Here is a 13556-nt window from a genome sequence, read left to right on the forward strand (position 1 = left end):
TTTATTGATTGGTTAAATGAAGTAGAAAGGGTTTTTTAGTACAGTTAAGTCCTATAGCAAATAAGAGTTAATCTAATCATCATCAAATTAAAAAGTAAAGCTTTACCTGGTAAGAGCAATTAAAGAGGTCACATGAAAAGCATGATAAACCAAGGATCAATGATTTAAAGAAAATGAAAAGGATAATGAAGGAACACTTCTTTCATTTTGGATATGACCAAAATTTATACCAGCGACTCCACATACTAAGACAGGGAAAGTTTTGTTGATGATTACATTAATAAATTGTATCATCTAATGGAAAAGAATGACCTATTTGAAATGAAAGGAGCAGCTGGTAGCTAGATACCCGAGTGGTTTATGACAATTCATTCAAGACATGTTGTATTTGCAATCTTTATGAGTAGTGTTAGAAGCCTATTAAAGCACTATAATGGTAAAGAAACAGTAAGTTGCTAAGGTAGCTTGCTGAAGTATTTGGGCTGACCAAAATACCATAGAAAGACTAGTAATTATCAGTGAAGGATCATTTTTTTAGCCCAAACTGACCCCTCAAAAAACTCTACAAATGATAGGTTAATGTTCTTATTTTGGATATATTTTTAGAACTTGTTATAAATATAGTGAGAGGGGCATCGAGCTAATAAATGTTATAAGCATAAGGTTATTTAAAAAAGAATTTATTGATAGAAGAGCATGATGAGGCAGTTGATCCTATCTATAATGATTCTAATAAGTATAGGGAGATTTTGCATGAATATGGTGGTGATACTTTGGTCATCCAAAAGAATCTATTAACTTTCAAGGGTGATTTAAGGTGAAGATTGGTAACGCATCAACATTTTTTATTTAGTCTGTACCATTAAAAACAAGATATGTAACCTAATGACTGACAATGAAAGCTTTGAAAATATAGTGTTCATGAAGGTAGTGAAGAAACTCTAGCTCAAGATAAAAACCAAAAAAAAAAAACATTTTAAACCTTACAAGTTGACTTGGATGAACAAAGATATTATGGTAATCATGGATAAATGATGTGTTGCATCATTTTTCATGAGAAGAAAAAAAGATTGGTGTGACATGATGTTAATGGATACATGTTACATATTGTTAGGCAGACTTTAAAAGTATGGTAGATGTGTTGTGAATAATAAATGGTATAACATGTATACCCTCAACATAAAAGGAAATTGCGTATTGTTAACACCCATGAGGAAAGGGTTAATCACTGAAATTGATTCAAATAAGCGTATAATATTATCTTTGTTACATTTCATAAAAATACTAAGAATCAAAAGGTGGTATATATTTTAATCCCTGATATAAAATTTTAGGGAGTTCTAATATAACTTACAAAATGATGTTAAAAGAATTGCTTTAAGGATTACCATATAAGAGTACCAAATCAACTTGATCATTGGTTCTAGCTTATTGAATTAGAAACATTGTGATTAGTAGTGAAAATAATTGATGTAAAACCTTGAATGAATTAAAATATAAATTTATGCGTGAAAATATCGGGGTAAACTTGTACTTAATAGTGGAATATTTTTTTTTAGTTTATTTATAATTGTAATCGTAATATTTTTGCAATTTTGCATTAATTCTTAAAGTTATTACCCCACACAGATACTACATGTATTTTGTGAGTGCATTGTGTACCTAAGTTTTTTTTTTTTTAAAAAAATAAACCAATGAACGGTGCTATTCTTTTTCTTTTTTTTAATGAGAAATTCTCACTTACCAACTTTTTAGTTGGTGAACCATTGTTTTTAGAATTAAAAAATAATGATACTTTCCAACTACTTTTCGTGTTTTGATTGAACTGATGAATTTTACAAAAAAACTTTCTTTTTTATTGACGTCGCTAAAGATTAGAAACTAATGAATAATATAAGGATTGTACATATTTACCAATCAGATTAAATAATTTAAAACTTAATTGTTGAAGAATAATGAGCGAGAAAAAAAAAACAAAACTAATGGAGTGAAAAGGAAAAAAAAAACATGATGAGGAGGATAATTATCTAACAAAACAAGATTAAAAGGAATGATGAAATGAGCATAAAATCCCAAAATTACTAAAACTAAAATAACGATATCTATTGAATACAAACTCAACCCTTCAAGTCAACATTTTATCAATATAAATATCAAAATAATACTTTTAGATGGTGTTTCAAATGGAGATATAGTGAGAAATGATCAGAGTTTTTAGATGTGGTATGGTGGCTAGCCCAATCCAACACTCGGGTTCTGAGTTTTGACCAAGTCACCTGGTTTTATCAATATAAATATCACAATAATACTTTTAGACGATGTTTACAATAGAGATATGGTGAAAAATAATCAGAGTTTTTAGACCTGGTCTGGTGTTTGGCCCGGTCCAAGACCCGGGTTTCGGGTTTTGACTGGGCCACCTAGTCATCCAAGTTATTTTTTTAAAATCAAAACGATGTCGTTTTTTTTTTAAAAAAAAACAAAAGTTAACATTGCAATCAGGTTTTTTACCAAATCTTGCAAGTCGCTAGGTCATATCGGGTTTTTTCTTTCCATGTTTTTTCTTCAATCCAGCCCAGTTCTAGCCTCGGGTTGGCCGGGTCCTGGGTCAACCTGTCAGGCCGGATTTTAAAACTATGAAAATAATTATTTTTTTTTAATTATAAAATGCACAAAGAATTACTACCAAAAAGCTTTCTTGCTTTTGGTGTAAAAAAAAGTCACACCTCAATCACACTTTTATCCCAAATATATAATTAATTTGATACAAATTGTTAATCTATTATGAAAGCTTATTAAGCTCATTAATCGATCAATCATCAAAATTGATTATTGATGGTTTGGAGTCCCCTCCCAGCCACGATGGCATGGAGCATCGATAAAGTGTATAGTTGTTTTTTCATGAATTTTCCGGTAAAAAAATGATGTGTGATTTGATATTCACCAACACAATATTTTTTGGAATTTTTTGAAGTAGAAAAAAAATCATACAATCATTATATCATACAAGAAAAAAAATCCAAAACACCTTTCAAATGAACCTGGAAGAACCCGTGATACATTTTTCAAATGGCCTATTTCAAAGGTCTGTTGGCTATTGTCATTGTTTTTGTGGTTATTGTTTTAAAAAAAATAGTTTAATAAAAAAGTATTTTTTATGATATTTGTTTTAAATTTTGATGTGTTTAGTTAAAACTGTAGTTAACGTTATGATTGAAAAAAATGATTTCTTGTTTTTGGTTAATATGCTTTTTGTATAAGGTTTAATTGTAAAATTACCTAAAAGAATATATATATATATATATATATATATATATATATATATATATATATATGATAAACTATTTGCAATTCCATCGCATATAAAATCCATACATAAAGGCCTCTGTGATAAAAAGGATCCAATGGAATCAAAGGACCATTGCGCTGGATGATAAAATCCATACAACCCGTGAAATTAAAAGCCCGGGTTTAATTAAGAATTTCAATTGTCAACTAATTGAATGCTAGATGATGAAATGAAAAAAAATCTCAAATAAAAAAATTAACCAAAGCCAAAAAAGAAAAAAGAAAAATGAGCATCAAATATGAAAGGAGAAAAAAAATGAAGGGGTGAAGTTGAAAAATAAAATAAAATAAAAAAATATCTTAAATAGAAAAAGAAATTAAAGAAATTGCACCAAGTCTGATAGATAAAAAATATTAACAAAGAATGCAATTGAAAAAAAAAAAGAGAAATGAATAAAAATAAAACAAAATAGAAAAAAAAAAATGAGGGACAAATCAAAAGAAAAATAACTTGAAGGGCTTATCAAAATTGTGGAGGGCTAGGCATGAATTTCTAGGTGGGAAGAGAAAAGAAAAGAAAATGATGTCCACGATGTATCGGAGATCCGATAATTACACGTGTTATATAGAGAGGAATATGAGATCGAGACCAATCAAATGACGCAACAAAATCAAGTCTTTTACCACTGGAGTTAGTTACACACGCTATTTAAAAACAGCAGAGCGGCTGATATACTAACGTGTTCAATACACACATCATTAACTTTTTGCATTTTTATCTTGAAATACAACTAGACACTTAAGGACCCAAATATTATTACAAAAAATCCATCATGCAATTATCAATTAGCCCCTCAGCTTTTGAGAATTTGAATCCAAGGGTAATTATATTGTAGCCAAAAGCCCAAAAGAGTGAAGTGCTTTAAAAGATCATTGTCCATAGTTAAATGATTTTTTGTTTTAAAGGATAGCAAAGTTATTTTAGTATGCAAAAACATAATAATAATAAAAAAAAGACACCCGTGGATAATTTTCAAATAACAAATGAACCAATAGAAAAAAACAATTTTCCCCTAAAAAAAGTAGCATTTCATAGCTTTTTAAGGAAAAAAATTGTTATTTTACTATTACAATCCATAATAAACAAAGAAATATAATGATTTTCCATATGTTTTAACCTTTTAAAAATAATATTTTTTTAATTAAAAATATATTAAAATAATATTTTTTATTTTTTATTTTTTAAAAATATATTAAAATTATTTAAAAACATCTAAAATGTAATCAAACTATATATATTTTTTTTAAGAAAAACTAAACACTTATGACAAAGAAGAAAATGTTTAAAAGTAAATAACAATTGTTTTTAAAATATTTTTTATTAAAAAATATATTAAAATAATATATTTTTTATTTTTTAAAAACAATTCTTAAAATCAGACAAATCAAAATATTTTTTTAAGCCATGTATCCAAAATTCAAGAGAATCATAGATCGCAGCAGCTACGTGAAATGAAAGGCCGCGATATTGTCATATATAATACGAAAAAAACAGTGCGTTTTACAATTCTACGCGGATCTGAGTAAAATCACACCAAATTCTCTCGTCAATTTCCACCATCTCCATCACTAGTAGATCTCGACGGTCAATCTTCGCCGTTCACAAAAAAAAATGGTGCTAGTATCCGCTGCACGTGATTACGTAAACCGGATGTTGCAGGACATCTCCGGTATGAAGGTTCTCATTCTCGATTCCCAAACGGTAATTTCTTTTTCTCACTTAATCACTGAATTATATCTTTATTTTCCCCATCATTTCGTTTAATCCACTCAAAATCTGTATAATTACTGCTGATTTCTTGTTAATCAAAGCAATTGCTAGGCACAAAAAAAAAAACAGAACAATTTTTTTAGGATCGAAAACCCTAGCTCGTATTAAGCTAAAGAAGATGAGAAATGTGAGTTATGTTAATAATGTGTTTCAGGTTAGTATTGTAAGTGTTGTGTATTCACAATCAGAATTACTACAAAAGGAGGTATTTTTGGTAGAATTGGTAGATTCTATATCGAAGTCGAAAGAATCAATGTCGCATCTTAAAGCAGTATACTTCCTTCGCCCAACATTGGAGAATATTCAGCATTTGCGGCGTCAGCTGGCTAATCCTAGATTCGGAGAGAGTCATTTATGTAAGTTCTTATCAAAGGGTTTTGGAGGTTCAGTAATAATTTTTTTTTTTTCATTTAAGTTTTTTATTTGATCGTGATGTATTTGCAGTTTTCTCCAACATGTTGAAGGATACTCAGATTCATATATTAGCTGATTCGGACGAACAGGAAGTTGTGCAGCAAGTTCAGGTACATCATTTTTCTTGATCTTTTATCTATGAACTCATTTATAACATATCATGTTTTCTTGTAGTAAATGTAAAGTATAATGCACATGTGAATTGAATGTCTGACGGGACTGGATCAACTGTCTTGCAAGAAAATCATATTAAGTATCACCTGGTGGAATTGTATAACTGATGAAATTCTCAAGTTGCCTAGCACAACTGCCCGGATTTCGGTCATTTCATTCTAAAATGCTGAGAAGAAGGGTCTTGAGTAGGTCATGTTTCTTAGGGTTTTGCTTTCATCGCTGTAGAATTGGTTAACGTCCTTCTGTTTTAGAACCTGTCCAGAGCAATGTAGAAACAATTAGGTCATTGTACTAATGGTCTGATGTTGGTGTATAGTTGCATATATCTTGTCTATAGGAGATAAGATGCTCTTTACTTATCTGATTAAAATGGCCGTCTTCTACTTGGTGAATGAGAAGAGAAGTAATGTGAGTGCTCGTGGTGTGGCATTGTGGGTGTTGTCAAACATTATTACTGTAATTCATTAGATTTAGAGAATTTTGAGCCTCTAACAGAGGAAATAGAAAAAAAGACGTCGTGGTCTATTTGCAATGATTGGGAAACTTCCTCCAACAGGAAGTTGTGGTTACTTGATGTGATTTAAGACCAAATGAGAATTGCCTTTGAGCTTTAATGTGTTAATTGATGTTAAGGACCTGATGTGAGACTGCCAAGGAAAAGATGTTGGAATGTTGCATTGACACTAAAGGATAAACAAAATTATGCCAAACTCAATGTCTTGGATCAAATATTGTTTCTTGTGGTAGGTTGAATGACAGATATGTTTATTGTACTACTCTTTTGACATGTGAACTAGCTGGCTTTACTTGATATATGTTTTGTGAATTGTCAATATGTGATTTTATTTGCCAGCAATCTGTTCCATATCCACCTTCTTGCTCAGTATTTAATTTCAGATGCTTTAGATACATTTTCCTTCTATTGATTATGCAGGAGTATTATGCAGACTTTGTTGCAATTGATCCTTATCATTTCACTTTGAACATCCCTTCAAATCACATGTATATGCTTCCAGCGGTTGTAGATCCTCCTGGTTTGCAACAGTTCTGTGATAGAATTGTTGATGGCATATCAACGGTCTTTTTTGGCATTGAAAAGAAGACCTGTTATTCGATATCAAAGGACCTCTGATATTGCAAAAAGGATAGCGCAGGAAACATCAGTGAGTGATACTTTGAACTGATGAAACTAGAGTAACATACCTTGCAACTAAACATTTCTCTGGAAACAACTCTCCTATGTTGAGTCACAGTTTAACCTTTTTATTTTCCACTTTCATATCTTACATTCAGGTTAAGATATGTGCACTACATGTGCATAGGTTACTCCATGTGTTGCAATACCTATATGTATTAAAGAAGTGTCTGATTTTACTATACATTGTTGACAGCCCCTTTATTTGTTCTTTGAAGATCAGTGTCATAGAAAAAATGATTTTTTTGGTTAATAACTTTTGGGGAATGCAGAAGCTGATGTACCAGCAGGAAAGTGGCCTTTTTGATTTCAGACGTACAGAGATTTCTCCTTTGTTGCTTATAGTTGATCGAAGGGATGACCCTGTTACCCCATTATTAAACCAATGGACATATCAGGTTCAAGTTGTGACTATGATATGTGATTTCTGTGCTTTTCAAATGTCAAGCATGCCTTGTGAATTATTTCCGAGTAACAGTTGGGCAGCTTTTTGATTATGTTCATTTATTTTGTAGGCTATGGTTCATGAATTGATAGGTATTCATGATAACAAAGTGGATTTGAGTAGTACTGGAAAATTACCCAAAGACCAGCAGGTTGAGTTGCTTTTTTTCCCTTGCTGTAAATTTATAAAATTTCAAAAAGTTGCATAAGTCTTAAATTTGTGCCCCGTTGCTTTTAGGAGGTTGTATTGTCATCAGAGCAAGATGCCTTCTTCAAAGCTAATATGTATGAGAACTTTGGAGATATTGGAATGAGCATCAAGAGGATGGTGGATGATTTTCAGCAAGTTGCAAAAAGTAACCAAAATATCCAAACAATAGGTTTGTATTTGGCAAGATTGAACATCCATATGTTTGATAATTTAATTAATCTCTATGGCCGCATCTAGGATTTTCAATTTAAACAGAAAATATTTTGAATTACTGCAGAAGACATGGCCAAGTTTGTTGACAGTTACCCTGAGTACAGAAAAATGCACGGCAATGTTTCAAAGCATGTGACATTGGTCACAGAAATGAGCAAGATAGTTGGAGAGCGAAGGCTGATGTTAATTTCAGAAAGGGAACAGGATTTGGCTTGCAATGGTGGGCAAGTGGCTGCATTTGAGGTATTGCTTGTATTCTGACATATTCCAGGTTTTCCTTATTTTCTTGCTCGATCTGAGCATGAATTTTAAGCTAAAATCAACAATATATGATAGTCCTGATGCATTTAAACAAACTGACCAAACTGCATGAAAAAAACAATTAGGGAATTACTGTGCTGGTACCTTAAGATTTTGTTATAGATTGATACTTTTGTTGGAAATAGTAGTAACATGTGTTCAAAATGAATATGGAGCGGAAGAAAAAAGAAAAATTAGCCAAGCCCAGATGTTGCAGTGAGAATTGGAAGACAGGTAGAAATATTGGGGTCTGTGTAGCAATCAGAACCCAGAAATGTTCGTGGCTTTGCTTTTTAATGCAAGAGATGGGGATCAGGTTCCTAATGGAGTACATCATTACATTTTTTTTACACCAATTAGGTGATTGAAGGGTTGTTGCATTATTATTATGAAATTAATGCTATTGAAATTATTGTTAATAATAAGTTATATGGTAAATTAGAAATAGGAATATGAATTTTCAAGCTTGATTGATTCTTCACATGTCAAAAGAGATACGTGATTCTGTTAAACTAGCATTCCATGTTACTTCTTAAAGTACATTTTAGTCTCTAGGACTTTTTTATCAGTTGATATTGTTTGCCACCTGCCTTGTAATTTTTAAAAAGCCTTATATTTATCCCCATTGTAATTAGTGATATCTGATTTCACAAAAATATTAGCTGATAAGATCTAATGGCAATCTGATGCTACATTCAGAAATATGTGGTGCAATTGTCAAAGCTTGACCTCCCTTCTTCATATATTTTTGCAGGCAGTGACAAATCTTCTAAACAATGAAAGTGTTTCTGATATTGACCGACTACACTTGGTAATGTTATATGCATTGCGCTATGAGAAGGAGAGCCCTGTTCAATTAATGCAGCTTTTTAACAAACTGGCTTCTCAATCTCCCAAGTACAAGCCTGGGGTAATTTATCTAACCAGAATATTGCTAAATAGCTGTACTAGTCTCAAGCCTTGCTGTATAAACCTGGGGTAAATCAGTAACATGTTTAGTGATGCATAAAATAATTGTAAAAAAAAAGTAAAGAAAAATCATGTTAAAGGGGCCATCATTTATGTTCAGAACCGGTGCTTAATACCGGTGGAAAGATATATATTAGATCATTGATCGTGCTGTCCTTTTCAGACTCTTGCATGCTATTACATAACTGACAATGAGAAGAACTACCGGCCAAAATGTTTAATCTCATTTCTCATTTAAAATTGAGACTATTTTAACTTACTCATGATTATTTTTTGACATTAAATTTCTTTGTGAAGCCCTGTCTGACTGTACTTAGATATCTTCTGTCCTTTGCTGTGGCTAGATAAGAAAGCTAAATGGTTAGATATATTGATTATCATGAAATGGCAGCTAGTCCAATTCCTCCTGAAGCAAGCAGGTGTGGATAAGCGAACTGGGGATCTTTATGGGAACCGAGATCTACTGAACATTGCTCGTAACATGGCTCGTGGTCTCAAGGTTTGAGGAAAAATGTTCTTTTTTTCTTTTCCTTTATGTTTCCTTTTTTCTTTTCCTTAGATATCTGTAAGTAGATGCTTATAGTCTTTTATCTTTGCATTTTTGTGATAGGGGGTTGAAAATGTATACACCCAGCACCAGCCTCTTCTGTTCCAAACTATGGAAAGCATAATCAAGGGGCGGTTGAGAGATGTGGACTACCCATTTGTTGGAAATCACTTTCAACAGGGAAGGTTAGTATTGTAAACATGGAGAAATCATGGTTATTTTTCAATTGTATTTGCAGAATTGTTCCAAGGGCATGGCAGACAGCTCAAGTTCATGTGATGCTGTGGTTATACCCCAGTATATAAAGCCAAAATGATCATGATGATTTGCTGTAGTACCAAACCCGCCTACATATTAGAAAATGGAAAACCACAATGATTTGCGTTCTATGTGAATGATTTATATTTATTCTTAGTGCAGGCCACAAGATGTGGTTATTTTCATTGTTGGTGGAACAACATATGAGGAGTCACGCTCTGTTGCTCTCCAAAATGCCAGCAATTCTGGAACTCGTTTCATCCTTGGTGGTTCTGTGGTTCTCAATTCTAAGAGGTAAATCTGTCGTCATTCCGTTGTTCTCATGGGTACTCAGAACAGGACACCACGTCCTTGAGTTATAGCAACCTTTTGGCTAATGTAGCCTCCTCCTATGCTTCCCGCATGGTTACAGGAGTTCTAGCATTATATGTTTGCTTGATTTTCATACACATTTGTCCATGCATCTGAAGGATTGAGAAATTATTTGAGGTCTATTTACTAAAAGTAATATTTAGGTCAGGCTCATATCAAGTTGGCTTGAAAACCTCTCTGAGCTGGGATTGTTCACTCAGCTTCTACTTGCCTGTTGGTGGGAGCTAAGAATATTGTTGCGTGCAAAAGAAATTTTGGTCCAATCAATTACTAATTTAGGAGGTGCTTGTTAATTGTTTAGGATAGATATAGGGAGTAAAGCTGATGGGAACTACCATACCCACGCTTGATGAGATGTTCTTGTGCAGGTTCCTGAAGGACCTGGAAGAAGCTCAGAGAATAGCTAAATCCAGCACCAATGTCGTTTGAAGTGCATTTCCCATATTTGAGATCCATGTAAATACTTGTTTGCGGCTTTAGAAGGTCATTGTGTTTTGATGACTGGAAGTGGAAAAGTTGTCCAGCAGATTGCAGCAGCAGCTTCATGACAGGTATCGGAGTTGGATTGATGTATTTCACTCTCTTGCATGGCAGTCGGAATGTGAAGAGTTTCAAAAGCCTGCGACACTGTTAAATTAATGTTCATGCATGTATTATCTCACCTAACCTTTAACGAACTCTAACGGACAGCTTCGTCACAATTTTCAGCTAACCAAGCCACAGTCAGATCTCTCGGTGCTTGGATTTTTAGTTTCATACAAGAAAAGAGGAACCCGTGTTTTTCCATTATAGAGTTTCTTGCATTGGTGTCTGCTTTGATGAAACTTCGGCTTTATTTTTAAACTAGTTATATTGTCCGCATGCACACGATATGTTAATTGATGTTGTTCTAAGACGAAGTCGGCATTCTATGAGTGGAAGTATGCATAAAAAGGAAATAGTTATTTTAATGAGCTACTTACGTGGAGGTAACGAAACTATATCTGTCAATTTGAAACGATTAAGCATATAGTAAATAATTATTAATTGTCAATTTGAAACGATTAAGCATGATTATTAATGAAACCCTGAACAAGAATAAAAGTAAATCAGAATAGATGCTATTTTTTTTCACTTAAGATTTTGTTAGTGAGCATGAGTTACAGTAAATAGTTGCAGAATTTTAAGTTAAACTTTGCAATGCTAATTAATACCAATCGTTCTTCGCAAAATCCAGCAGCGGTCCAACAAAACATCACAAAAGAAAGGCTAGGAACCAAAGTGATTGTAAGGCAATGACTGATACATATAGAGCTAATGAACACCAACAAAAAAAGTTGGTAAGAACCAAGCTAGATGTGAGTCCGAAAGTGAGGGTCAATCCATTCCAAGCTAGATGGGAAAGGGGCTGACGCAACTCTAAGGTAGAAAGAAGAATATGTCGATGAATAAATAAAGCAAAGCTTGATGGGACAGTGGCGTGATGAAAGAAGGTCATAACGAATGTAGCAAAGGCATCGACCTGTGAATGGAGAATTTTGATTCATACCTTTGCAGTAGAATAAGCAATGAGAATTAACAAATCAACATCGTAGTTGCAGCAAGCAAGGACTGAAAATACAGATGATTTTGGGGAAAAAAAAAATCAATATCCAACAACATCACAAACGAGTACCACCAGTACCATTTATTTTCTATTCCTCCAGCACTGCTGACCTTTGCACATCATAGAACAGAAAAAATAAAAAATAAAACCTCTCATTCTCAACCTCCCAAGGACAGCACAACCTCTCCCTGCAAAAAACAAAAGTTATTGACCGTGGTTCCCCCAAGCCGAAAGAAGCATCTTCAATGATTGAATGAGCTGAATTATCAATTGAAAACAAAATGAGAGAAAGCAACTAATCAAAGATTCAACTGAGGTTCTATTCCGAGGAAATTCCAAGCTAATGTAAATTGCATGTCTTCAAGCAAAATATCCCACAATAGCAAGCTCGTTTGCCGAGATCCTCGTTACCAACAAAGTGCAAAGAACATCACAGCAACCAATCAAAAGCTTTTATTGAACAAAGCATAGTAAAAAAAGAAGATGGCAATCAAAGACAACGAAATAGAGGATTCTGGCAACCAAAAAAATAAGTATATATATATAAAAATAAAAAAAACAGCAATAACATTGCAGAATCAATGGGAAAGAGAGAAAAGCACCAAAAAGATAGATGAATGGAAAGGTAAATTAAAAAACTCAAACATCCTCCAAGCTCAACATTCATAGCAGAATAAGAAAACGAGTAGGACCTTAAAGGATGAAAGAAGGCCAGGGCAATGTTTATGAAGATACAGAATGCAGAGTAGCCTGAAGCTTAAAAGATGTCTGAGCAAAGGCGATCATGGCCCCCTGTGGAACACATGAACACATAAATTCAGCATCAAAAGACAAAGGCAAAACCAATTAAAGAGTTATCCATGATTGAAATAAAACCTAAGACTTTAACTTACACATCACAACAATATAAATCCTTGATAGAGGTTTAGTTCAGAGCACCCCATCCAAATGACAGTGTGGCCTAAAAAGACCAAAGCTTGATATAGAAGAGAACACGAATTCAAAAAAAAGTGTTTTCTAAACTTACCAAGCACCCAAAGACAATGAAAGCAACAAAAAATCCATAATAAAAGCATCCATTAATGCTCCAGGAAGATACTGTCATGCATGCTTCCCACCCTCCATAGACGTGAAATCCCAAGATCATGGTTGTCATCAACTGGTGGCCAATTAATCATATTCCATGGCATATTTGGACCCTCAGATAATAGCATGCTTTTAGTCAAAACCACACACCATATAGGCAGTAGCAGAATCTACTCAGAAGCAAAAGGAGAAATAAAAACAAAAAAACCATCGATAAACACCTTTAAAGCAAAAGGTCACAGACACAGACAAAATAGAAACCAACAACATGAATATAAAAACCAATCCTTGGTGCAACAACATAGAAATGTAAACTCAAAATACCAGCCACCATGGAATGCCGTCTAAGACAAATAACACAAACCGATAAGAAACTTGAAAAAACTGGCATAGCAGTGCATTAATAGAAATACCAGCAAGGAAACCAATAAAACAAGAATCTTGTCAGCTCAAGCATAATGAGCAGATCCCAAACCTGTGAAGCCATCAAGAGGAAATGAAAGGAAAAAAAAAAAAAAAAATCAGTTAACATGATGGTCGAAAATAAGAAAACTGAAACCAACCAAAAAGAAAAAAAAAAGAACAGAAGGCTGGAAGAAACTACTAGTAGACAAAAAATGTCACAGCACCAAATTAACCAGAAGAAGAAGAAGACTTGAAAGAGGAGCT

The 13556-nt window shown here is 33.2% G+C and overlaps 1 protein-coding gene across 1 annotated transcript; it reads left to right on the forward strand.

Annotated features, from left to right (window-relative positions):
* The first annotated feature begins 4808 nt into the window (after positions 1-4808).
* On the forward strand, positions 4809-11130 carry LOC118029220 (vacuolar protein sorting-associated protein 45 homolog). Its single transcript, XM_035033046.2, is given in 14 exon segments — positions 4809-5050; positions 5274-5475; positions 5564-5643; positions 6642-6788; positions 6790-6870; positions 7175-7300; positions 7418-7498; positions 7585-7726; positions 7835-8013; positions 8825-8980; positions 9431-9538; positions 9650-9771; positions 10007-10138; positions 10585-11130. Coding segments are annotated over 14 exon segments (1707 nt in total). The 5' UTR covers positions 4809-4960; the 3' UTR covers positions 10646-11130.
* Positions 11131-13556: the final 2426 nt, after the last annotated feature.

This window comes from Populus alba, chromosome 5 (genome assembly GCF_005239225.2).
Source record: "Populus alba chromosome 5, ASM523922v2, whole genome shotgun sequence".
Classification (NCBI taxonomy): Eukaryota; Viridiplantae; Streptophyta; class Magnoliopsida; order Malpighiales; family Salicaceae; genus Populus; species Populus alba.